Source organism: Hyla sarda, chromosome 3 (genome assembly GCF_029499605.1).
Source record: "Hyla sarda isolate aHylSar1 chromosome 3, aHylSar1.hap1, whole genome shotgun sequence".
NCBI classification, from domain to species: Eukaryota; Metazoa; Chordata; class Amphibia; order Anura; family Hylidae; genus Hyla; species Hyla sarda.
This window is the reverse complement of record NC_079191.1, coordinates 18,051,098-18,063,431: the sequence shown is the minus strand read 5'-3', so window position 1 is coordinate 18,063,431 and position 12,334 is coordinate 18,051,098. Positions and strand designations below refer to the sequence as shown.

General features: G+C 44.9%; 1 protein-coding gene across 1 annotated transcript in view; it reads right to left on the bottom strand.

The window, feature by feature from the left end:
* The window catches only part of MSRA (methionine sulfoxide reductase A), a 400,542-nt gene extending 388,515 nt beyond the window's left edge, over positions 1–12,027 (bottom strand). Inside the window, exons 1-2 of the mRNA XM_056563826.1 lie at positions 11,887–12,027; positions 6,854–7,057 (exon numbers count right to left, since the gene is read on the bottom strand). Coding sequence (XP_056419801.1) covers positions 6,854–7,001 — 148 coding nt within the window. The 5' untranslated portion in view covers positions 7,002–7,057; positions 11,887–12,027. The remainder of the gene's footprint in view (positions 1–6,853; positions 7,058–11,886) is intronic.
* Between the last annotated feature and the right edge of the window lie 307 nt (positions 12,028–12,334).

Genomic DNA, 12,334 nt, shown 5'->3' with positions numbered 1-12,334 from the left:
TGTATTATACTCCAGAGCTGTACTCACTATTCTCCTGGTGAGATCACTGTGTACATACATTAGATTACTTATCCTGTACTGATCCTGAGTTATATCCTGTATTATACTCCAAAGCTGTACTCACTATTCTGCTGGTGAGGTCACTGTGTATATACATTACATTACTTATCCTGTACTGACCCTGAGTTATATCTGTATTATACTCCAGAGCTGTACTCACTATTCTGCTGGTGAGATCACTGTGTACATACATTACATTACTTATCCTGTACTGATCCTGAGTTATATCCTGTATTATACTCCAGAGCTGTACTCACTATTCTCCTGGTGAGATCACTGTGTACATACATTAGATTACTTATCCTGTACTGATCCTGAGTTATATCCTGTATTATACTCCAGAGCTGTACTCACTATTCTGCTGGTGAGGTCACTGTGTACATACATTACATTGCTTATCCTGTACTGATCCTGAGTTATATCCTGTATTATACTCCAGAGCTGTACTCACTATTCTGCTGGTGCAGTTACTGTGTACATACATTACATTACTTATCCTATACTGATCCTGAGTTATATCCTGTATTATACTCCAGAGCTGTACTCACTATTATGCTGGTGAGGTCACTGTGTACATACATTACATTACTTATCCTGTACTGATCCTGAGTTATATCCTGTATTATACTCCAGAGCTGTACTCACTATTCTGCTGGTGAGGTCACTGTGTACATACATTACTTATCCTGTACTGATCCTGAGTTATATCCTGTATTATACTCCAGAGCTGTACTCACTATTCTGCTGGTGAGGTCACTGTGTACATACATTACTTATCCTGTACTGATCCTGAGTTATATCCTGTATTATACTCCAGAGCTGTACTCTCTATTCTGCTGGTGAAGTCACTGTGTACATATATTACATTACTTATCCTGTACTGATCCTGAGTTATATCCTGTATTATACTCCAGAGCTGTACTCACTATTCTGCTGGTGAGGTCACTGTGTACATACATTACTTATCCTGTACTGATCCTGAGTTATATCCTGTATTATACTCCAGAGCTGTACTCTCTATTCTGCTGGTGAAGTCACTGTGTACATATATTACATTACTTATCCTGTACTGATCCTGAGTTATATCCTATATTATACTGAGCTGTACTCACTATTCTGTTGGTGAAGTCACTGTGTACGTACATTACTTTTCCTATACTGATCCTGAGTTACATCTTGTATTATACTTCAGATCTTGACACATTTTGACCTTTGCAGTCTTAATCATAAGCTTATTGTTAAGCCCACAGAGTTTGAAACGCGTTAATAGTCTTGTCTGTACTGTAACATGCTTTTATGAATTTGTGAGCAATAAAGATGAAACCTTTGTAAGATATCCCTACTAGATTTGTCTCACAAGTGTTATTGATCACTGAAGAGGCTCCTCCGTGTCACGGAATGAAGTTTATCAGGTGTCCTGGCTTTTCCCTTTGTTGACAACTGTAAGTCAATATACAATATGATTTAATAAAGGGACCTACCTGGCACCACCATCTTCTGCAACCTACCAGTCAAAGCGTTCTCCTTGCTGGGTAACGTTTTCTTGTAGACAACATCTTTAGTGCATTTTACACCTGATATAAAAACACAGATGAGCAACAAGTCTACAACCAACTCCAGTCAAGATCACTGCTTGCTTTCAACTAATGGAAACATTCCAAAACTACTTCTCACAACTGAAGGTTTCTTATCAAGCCTAGACAATGCTCTGTGAGATAAAACCTACTGATAGATGTATACCAAACTAAAAGGGGTTGTCCAGTCAATCACTGTAAGACCCCCTTAGCCATCACGTCTTGAGGGGTTCTTACTGGCAAGAGTTGCTTCTCTATTCCCCCTGGAATAATTGTCAGCAGCAAAGTCGACAAAGGGCAACCGCTGGGGAACCATAAGTTTTGGTGAATGGGGTGAATGGGGTCCCAAGTCTCCCATTGGTACAAATTGACCGGACAGCAGCTTCTGCAGCTTTCATAGCCAATGGTGACTGCCTCTATGTTCTGTGCCTCTATGTTCTGACTGGAGACTTATGGGCCCCGTACTTGAGATTCCAGGTTACCAATGATCAGACCACCATGATCACAGGCTTATTGCCTATCCACAGGAAAGAGGAGAAGGGTATGATTGATAGGGGTCCAACCGCTGGGAAACCATGAGTTTTGGTGAATGGGGTCCCAAGACTCCCATTGGTACAGATTGGCTGGACAGCAGCTTCCATAGCCTATGGTGACTGCCTCTACGTTCGAACGGCCCGTACTGCCTCTACGCCCGTACTTGAGATCGTGGTGGGTTACCAGCAATAAGGCCACCATGATCATAGACATATTTCCTGTCCTGTGTATAAGTCTTATACCCTATAAGGGTACGTCAATTAGCAGACCCCTTTATATAATTCCTATCCTTTCCATGTGTAGGGCTTACTGATGGCCATATCCTTCATACTCACCAAAAATTTGGAGCACAACGAAGAGAATATAGGCGGCGAGCATCATGGGTGATCACTGTTGGGTCTCTGCTTCCTCAGGAACATACAGACCATGTCCAGGTGGACATATTTATAGGACAGCCAAAAATACAGTAGACATTTTGGCATCAACAAAGGCATCACCGCCCAGCCCACATACGGATCTCTGGTCCAGGATTATACTGTATAATCCGTATACAGATAAAGTATATAATTAATGGAAGAACACTCAAGGAACGGTGCGAGAATTAAAAGAAAGAGGTATTCATACAACAGCAAAGGTCACAGGAATAACTGAACAGACAAAGGCCGCTGCCCCAGCCCCCCCGGCCCGCTATACCTGACCTTTCTCATATCTATTCTTCTATGTGTGTTTTGGACGACTTGTTTTATGAGTCACTGATCTCGGCAGGTGGAAGAGAAAAAACAGAGGACGGTAGAACAAAGAGAAAAGACTACTACAAACTTCTGTAACGTATTGTAAGAAACCACAGGGGTAGGTATATGATCCAAAAGGCCTCAGGAAGAAGGGCTTGAGTTATATAAAAGAAACACGATTATAACATATATTAAGAATAAATACAGAGACCCAATTATTACAAATGGACAACATAAGACTGAAGCGAACAGTTTCCATTATGTGAGCTTTAGTTTTAGTATTATTATGGTTATCAGTATTAAAGGTAAGGCTTGTGCCAATATACCCAAGTATGTCACAACAGATTATTTTAAAACATTTTAGGAAAGAATAATATAATTCCCCAACAGGTGCGGACCTGAAGTGTCACCTACCGGATTGAATTTGGGCCAAATGTGGAAGCGGAGTCTCAAAATTCCTCTGGTTTTCACTCTCTATTCCGCTCAAGGATGTGGAAGCCGGGCATTTGTGGCAAGGGAGATATCTGGTCGCTACCGCAAAACTGGTCGCGTTAGGTGGCTGCTGGTCAAGCAGGCTAGAACACACCCACCAAGCACCGAGGATACAGACAGGTGAGGCAAGCTGACATTGTAGTTTGTAATAGTGCAGTACAGCAGAGTACAGAGTGAAAGAGCTAAAATGGTGTTATAATAGCGCTGAGTCTGTAGTACAGCAGAGCTGAGAAGCTCAGATGCAGCCAGGTGGTGCAGCTTGAATAGAGCACATGCATGCTTGACAGTCGGGTTAATAAACTGGAGAATCAGCAAGGTAGCGAGGGATATGACAGACACAATATAGGAAAACAGGCACAGGTCAGGACCACAGATCAGCAGGACATATGCTTGTAGGAAACTACACAATTGCTCAGGGAACAGGGGGTGGGTGTAGCAACCTTATATATGTGGTGCCTGACAAGTATTGGTGAGAGAAACATGAGAAAAGTGCGTACTGACCCATTAAGTTACAGCCCGTTCCCATGCACGGCCTGTAGAGGGCAGAGCAGGAAATGCAGCAGTGGTAGAAGCAGCTGGAATGAGTGCAGAGATGTGGAGATGTGGTGTAGAGATTGCACCATGGTGCTGGTAGTGCGACGACACAGTATGACGGCGGATGCCAACCACAGATTGTGGAACACGCACATAAAAGTGTTTAACAAAGGAAAAAAAGTTTCAGCCTGAAATCTAATACATCTGCAAAAGGTTATTGATAAAACTGACATTCGGCGATAGTTGTGGACGGCTATTAACCCTTTAGATGCCAATGCAAAGTTGACAGCAGCATGTATCATATATACTCGTGTATAAGCCGACCCAAATATATGCCGAGGCCCCTAATTTCACCCAAAAACCTAGGAAAACCTATTGAATCGAGTATAAGCCTAGGGTGGGAAATACATGATCCTTCCCCCCCCCCCCCCCCCAATTCCTGTCATCATCCAGACCCCCCCCCCCCGTCATCTTCACCCAGTCATCATCCAGACCACCCCTGTCATCTTCCCCCCCCCCCGTGATCATCCAGACCCCCCCCCTGTGATCACCACCCTGCCAATATCCCCCGTCCTCATTCAGACCACTCCCCCCCTCGTCATCATACAGACCCACCTTTCCTTGTCTACTCACCTCCCCAGTTGTTGCTCTGTCGGTCCTTTCCTGTTGCCTAGTAGCTGCAGGGACAGTCCGCATTCCATTGGGGAGAGTGAGCCAGTCCGGGCCCTTCATCTTCCCTGGGAGGCCCTCTTCTCCGCTCTGGGCCGGCCCCGGACTAGTGACGCTGCACTGACACCACCACTCAGGGACGTCCGTGCACAGCAGACGTCCGTGCGCAGGGACGCCCCTGAAGTCACGGATTTCTGCTGCGCACGGAGGTCCCTGCATGCGGCAGCGGCATCAATGCAGCGCCACTAGTCCGGGGCCGGCCCGGATCGAAGAATAGGGTTTCCCGATGAAGATGGACGGCCTGGACCGGCTCGCCGTCCCCACCGGAATGCCAACAGTCTCAGCAGTGAAGATGGATGGCCCGGCCCACCTCCCCACCGGTATACCTGAAGTGCTTCTTTTTTGTGTTTACTCGAGTATAAGCCGAGGGGGACATTTTTAGCTTGAAAAATCGCGCTGAAAAACTCGGCTTATACTCGAGTATATACGGTAAATGGCATCTACAAGTCACATTGATGATGCAGTGGTTCAGATCTCCCACCCATCACATGAGGGAGGTAGGGAGATTCATTGTTCTGGCAGCCTAAGTGTTTACCTAAGCCTCCGTGGCTGTCAAGACTTCTTTACTGATAGCCTGCCTGTGGGGCAGGCTCTACCAATAGAGCACAGATGTGATGATCACTGCAGTACAGATGGACTGCAATGATCAGTATGAGCAACCTAACGACTAAAGAAGTGTAAAAAAACAACAAGAAAATCAAATACAGTTTTTTACAACTGTGACATCACTTCAACAAACTGGAAGCCTGCTGCAACAGAGACTGAACTCAGCGAGGAGTTTTCGTTTTTTTATTTCCAACCTCCCTAGGCCTCATTTTCACTTGTATCTCCAGCCTCAGCAAAATTCAACAATAAAAGTGCTCCCCGGGTAACCGGATAATTAAAGGGACACTAACTTTTCAACAATGTTTTTCCGGTTTTCCCTCTGCATACTCCACCTCTTATTTTCAGTTGTCCATGAGCTTATGGGTGGTGCCTACCTTCCATGATGTCTCCCATACACTGTACACACAGGGAAAGGGGATCCTGCTTCCCTATATCTCTATGGTACACCCTCAAAAGCAGCAGAAGCATGGAGGACAATATAGCAGTGCTCAGTAGTATAATCCAGTGAAACCAGCACTGGGGGCGTCAGAAACTTTTTCATGTCTCTCTGCCTCTCTCTCTGCCTCTGTCTCAGTTTGCGGCTACAACCTTCTACAGCTCCATCTCCATAGCATTCTATAGGTCTCCGGGTTTTATAGCAGTTTTCTAGATTGGATTATGAGTTTAGGAAGGGGTAGCAGCCTAAAGAATGAGGAAAGAAACTTTTTTCTCTGATAATATATATTACTAGTATTAATTAGTAATCCACATATCTTCAACCTCCCCGATCTCATCTAAGATCCATATTCACGTCAAAATGTAAGATGTGAGAGCACAGTGAAAAGAAGATCACTACTATCTAAGAGGAACACCTATTGCTCATCTCACATTTAAAAAAAAACAAATGATGCACTGGTCAATATGTATAACATCCTATGGGCAGAAGTGAAGCTTTTTGGACAACACATGTCCCATACTGTATGGCAAATGGAGTAGTCAAGAGTCAGACAATAACACATGATGGTGGTGGATGGTATGGGGATGCTTTACTGACTAGGAACTGAACAGTTGGCATTACTCAAAACACAAAGAGCTATTAGGTTGTCAAAAACCTTAAATATTGTGGTACTATCAAACTATCCACTACAGTAGTCATATCCAGCTGATGTTTCCTGTTATCGGCTTTGCTGTACAGTTTGAGATGGAATGAGCAGAGGCATCTCACTATCATGTCGCTCTGTTGTACTGCTACAGACCTAGATAAGGAAGGACAGTAACACAATATATCCATATACATTTCTGTATACCGCCCCTTTGTCATTCCCTGGGGGAAGGGTTGTAATTCATCCCTTACTTGGGATTGTAAGGGTATGTCCACAAGCTACAGATCTGCTGCCGATCAATTGTAGAAAATATGCAGTGTTTCTGCACCAAAACAAATCAACGTAGTTAAAATCTGTAGCTGAAAATCTGCAGCAAATCCACAGTGTGAACATACTTTAATAGTCTCTACCTACTGACTTCTGTTCATTACAGCTGGCAATAAGCACACACTCACCCCGATCCACTGTCTATGTGCACAACACAAAAAGGAAGTGTGGGGACAAGACTTACCAGAAACTTTCATCTTCTCAGACCTTCCAGCCAGAGCGTCAACACTGCTGGGTATCTGGGTTTTGGAGCTCATGTCTCCCATGTACCTGCCGCTTAACAGCTGAAATAGTAGTACCCGGGCGGTGAGCAGACGGGGCGAGATCAGCATCAGCCTGCAGAGGATCGGGAGAAGTCACTGTGCCAGGATCCCCACGCAATAATGTCCTGTATGGGAAATAAACATTAAATTAGTGAAATTGCACATGGATGTGAGGGATTATGGGTATAATCGGACCTGGGATGATATTTTTTTTCTTCCCTAAGTGTTTTGGTAGTTTACAATAAGCCCCATCCTATATAACATTCCATCAATCATCTATATGGAGACCATAGGTGTGGATGTTGATATACATTCATACCAGGTCTCCATGAGACAGAAATCAGGAGTGGACATGAGGTCAAGAAAATCTCAGAATGTGCTGGGGTCCCCAATGATCACCGAATGAGAGGCTCCTGCTCCCCCAGCCATAGGTCCACAGCCAGGAGGAGTTTCAGTCTGAATATGAGGTTTACCGTATTCCCCTCAGTGACTTTGCCTATGGTGCCGAGTGAAACCCTTTCACTAACTAGGTGGTGGTGGTGGGGGGGGGGGGGGGCTATCCTCTTCTCAAGCCTCTTTGCACCAAAGTCTGTGAAAACCACTCACAGCCAATCTGTGGAGTAGACGATATTCGGTAATACTGAGATCTACTTTGGACCTGTCATCAATTAACCTGTTGCTGACCAGGATTTTGAGGGTCTGTCTGTGGTCTACATTAGTTTAGGGGGTCTGGACTGGGATCTGTGTTAGTTAAGGAGGTTTGGTCTGGGGTCTGGTATCAGTTTTGGTGATCTGTTGGTTAGTCTGCATTTATTAGTTTAGTCTGGGGCCTATGTTAGTTTTGGAGTATGGTCTGAGTTTATATTGCTTTAGGGAGTCTGATATGCATTTAGAGGGTCTGGGGGGTCTGTATTAGTTTAGGTGAGACTGACTTGGGGTCTGTATTAGTTTGGGGGGTTTGATGTGGAGTCTGTATTAGTTTAGGTGGTTTGATGTGGAGTCTGTATTAGTTTGGAGGGTTGATCTGGGGTCTGTTTTAGCATAGGGAGGTTTGATATGGGGTCTGTATTAGTTTAGGGGTCTGATCTGGAGTATGTATTTCTTAAGGGGGTTTGATCTGGGAGTCTGTATTAGTTTAGGCTTTTGTCTGGGGTCTATATAAGTTTAGAAAATCTGGGGTTTGGACGGTTTGATCTGGGGTCTGTTTTAGCTTAGGGGGGTTTATTTGGGGTCTGTATTAGTTTAGGGGTCTGATCTGGAGTGTGTATTATTTAAGGTGGTTTGATCTGGGAGTCTGTATTAGTTTAGGGATCTGATCTGGGGTCTGTATTAGTTTAGGGAGTGTGATCTGGAGTATTTATTACTTTAGGAGGTTTGGTCTGGAGTCTGTATTAGTTGAGGGGGGTTTGACCTAGGATTGGTATTAGTTAACAGAGTCTGATCTAGGGTCTGTATTAGTTTAGGGTTCTGAACTGGAGTATGTATTAGTTAGGAGGTTTGATCTAGGGTCTGTATTAGTTTAGAACAGCGTTTCCCAACCAGGGTGCCTCCAGCTGTTACATATGCTGGGAGTTGTGGTTTTGCAAAAGTTGGAGGCACCCTGGTTGGGAAACAGAGGTTTAGAAAGTCTGATCTGTGGTCTGTAATACAGTTTCCATGTGGGGGGGGGGGGGTCTGTGTTTATTTAGGTGCTTGGTGTGGGGTCTGCATTTATGTTGTTGGTCTGATCTGGGCTGTATATGTATTTAGGGGACTGGGGTCTGTGTCCATTTGGGTGTCTAGTCTGGGCTATGTATTTAATCAGGTAGTTTGTATTTGTTAAGGGATTTGGTCTGGGTCTGTATTTATTTAGAGAGTCTGAATCAGTTCATGGGGTCCATTCGTGCATTTGTATTTGTTTATGGGTCTGGTGTGGGGGGCTATATTGATGTAGGGGGCTTGGTCTGGGTTCTGTATCAGTACAGGACATCCATGTGAACCCTATTAGGGACCCCGGAGCCTTTCTCATGTCATCTATGATCATGTTACCTAACACAGGACATGGATTGCACATGTGTAATGTAACCGCTATGTGTCCATCACTGCCCAACACTCACATCCCATAAGAGGAAGCCCCGCCACATGAATCACCAGGTTTAGTGTTTCATAATCTGCACCGTTATTGTCAAATTTCTGTATCTGACATCTAATTGTATGTAAATTCTCATAATCCGACACCTCTTTACAGGTACAGTCAGCGAATATTTTCTAACCTCTCAAAATCAACAGTAGGAGGCGCTACAGATGCTACCTCATGATGTATAGATCTCATATAGATGTGTTACAGGTGTTCATGCTCTTAAAGGGGTACTCCGCTGCTCAGCATTTGGAACAAACTGTTCCGAACACTGGAGCCGGGAGCTTGATCATAGCCCCACCCCCTCATCACATCATGACCCACCCCCTCAATGCAAGTCCATGGGAGGGGGCGTGACAGCCATCACGCCCCCTCCCATAGACTTGCATTAAGGGGGTGGGGCGTGACGTGATGAGGGGGCGGTGCTAAGAAATCACGAGCTCCAGCATTCGGAACAGTTTGTTCCAAACGCTGAGCAATGGAGTACCCCTTTAAGGGTCTATTCACACGGCGGAATTTCCGCATGCGGAACTGCGCTTCAAATGAAAGCTCAATAGACTTCTATAGGATACCGCACTCCCATTCACACTTTTGAATTTACGCTTGCGGAATTCTGAGGAAGTCACTGAGGAGTGACGGAACGTGAGGGGACCTGTTCTGGGTGGGGGGGGGGGGGGGGGGGGGGTCAACCGCTCTATTTGTGATTCAGTGATGTATTTCTAATATATCCCTCTCGCCTTTAGGGTACGTTCACACGAGCGGATTTGCAGCGTGTTTTACGCTGCAGATCCGTCACTGAAGGACCTCTATATGCTGGCTTTACATGTGCCTGCTCGGAGCAACAAAACGCCGCTACGAGCAGACACACTGAAACGATATGCGAGTCGCCACGCATGCCCGGTGTACTCGAACACATCGCAGCCGCTCCCCCTGCTCTATGAGCTGCAGCGATGTGCGAGTATACTGCGCATGCTAGCGGCGACTCGCACATCGCAGTGTGTCTGCTCGTAGCGGCGGATTGCTGCTCCGAGCAGGCACATGTAAAGGCAGAATACAGAGGGTCCTTCAGCGGCGGATCCGCAGCGAAATACGCTACGAAAATCCGCTCGTCTGAACGTACCCATACACTTTATTTACCTGTCTGAATATTAGGGAAGCTGCTGTATAACACTGCGCAATATTGTACTTATCTAATTGTTTGATACTGAGTGTTTATGGATTTATAATATGGATTGCTTCTGGTCACGCACTGTATATATATATATTATCTTCTGATATTTGGGCAGCTGCTATATAATATTTGTGCAATATTGTGCTCACACTGGGGGACATGTATCATTATTTGGGTATGGTAGAAGCAGTTTACCCCTTTTGCCGAATTCTAATTTATGCGCAGAAGCGCTAAATTTATCAATCAAGCGCAATGAGCTACATAAATTGTGGGTAAATATAGTCATCTCCTCAATCCACTCTTTGGAAAATAGAATCGATGATTTAGATCATCTCGCTACGTTAAGTCCAAGATGGCTTATATTTGCGCAAAAAAAAAAACTCTTGCGGCAAAATTTTTGGTGTAAAGGAAAAGTACGCAGTTAATAAATCCAATGGCTGGTCAATGGCTGATCCAACATGTCACACAGTCAAAGGCTATATGCACAGCAGAGGTGAATTATCATGTTAGGGTCCCATCCGATATGAGGCCACCTCCGCGTGGTGGATGAGGGGACACATTTTGATCAAAGAGTGCGCTAAGAGCCTCCATTTTTTGACCAAGAGTGCTGTTGCAACTTTCTTTTTTGTACATTTTGTATTTGCCACAGCAGCGGGCACCTGTGTATTAGGTTGTTGTGCTGGCTATTTTTCCTTTTGTTTTTACTTTGTAAGTTGGGGGGTGTGGCACCCTCTTTAGCCGTGCACCCCACCCCTCTCAGACTGGAGGTGGTTTAGTCAATGGCTGATCCAACATGTCACACAGTCAGAGACTATATGCACAGCAGAGGTGAATTATCATGTTAGGGTCCCATCCGATATGAGGCCACCTCCGCGTGGTGGATGGGGGGGGACACATTTTGATCAAAGAGTGTGCTAAGAGCCTCCATTTTTTGACCAAGAGTGCTGCTGCAACTTTCTTTTTTGTACAGTTAATAAATCCATGCGTACTATAGAGGTCACTCCAAGGTACCCTGATTTGGCCACATCTGGAGGACATGCTCTACCAAAACGTGCGCAAAAAAAGGGCTTGCGCAAAAAAATACACACAAAACAGGGGTAAAATCTTTGATACATGTCCCCCACTATGACTGCGTGCAGGGGCTCTCATGTGTAGAGGGATAGCATTACACTGTTTATTCTAGGTACTTTAGGGTGTCCCTGAGGGGAATTCCCCATGGGTTCAGATTTATCAAAACCTGTGCAAAAGGAAAAGTTGCCCAGTTGCCCATAGCAACCAATCAGATTTCCTCTTTCATTTTGCAAAGGCCTTGTTAAAAATGAAAGCAGCGATCTGATTGGTTGCTATGGGCAACAGGTCGACTTTTCCTCTGGACGGGTTTTGACAAATCTCCACCCTATCCCCAGCCTATGAGACTCCAGCTGTTGCTAAACTACAACTCCCTGCATGCCCGGACAGCCAAGTTGTATTTCTGCAGCAGCTGGAGGTGCACAGTTTAGGGGACACCTTTCTATCTCCATATAATACAGTCGTATGTACTATTCGGAGTCATCTGCTAATCCAGAACACCTCATAGTCCGGGGCCTCTACACATCAGATCTACCCCCCACACATATACTATATACACAGTGCGGGGCTCCAGGCTGAGGACACCCCCACAAACTTACCCCAAACCAGCGCCGAGATATCAGCAAGTTACCTAACAGACCTGACAGCCAGAACGAACTACAACTTCCGGCAATACTGCAGCGCGACTACAACTACGGCGTCCTGCGGGGGACAAGAGGCTGCGGAGCGCGTGACTGCACTGAGGCTTCTAATAATAAGACAGGACAAGAGTGCGGTAATGTATTATAGCCCCATAATCTGTCAGGGCTACTGTATATTATAACTACAGCCATAAAGATTAGAATCATTCTATGGATTACCATGGTCCATTATCATTATATATATATATATATATATATATATATATATATATTTATCAAAACCTGTGCAGAGGAAGAGTGGTGCAGTTGCCCATAGCAACCAATCAGATTGCTTCTTTCATTTTCCACAGGCCTCTTTAGAGGCCTGTGGAAAATGAAAGAAGCAATCTGATTGGTTGCTATGGGC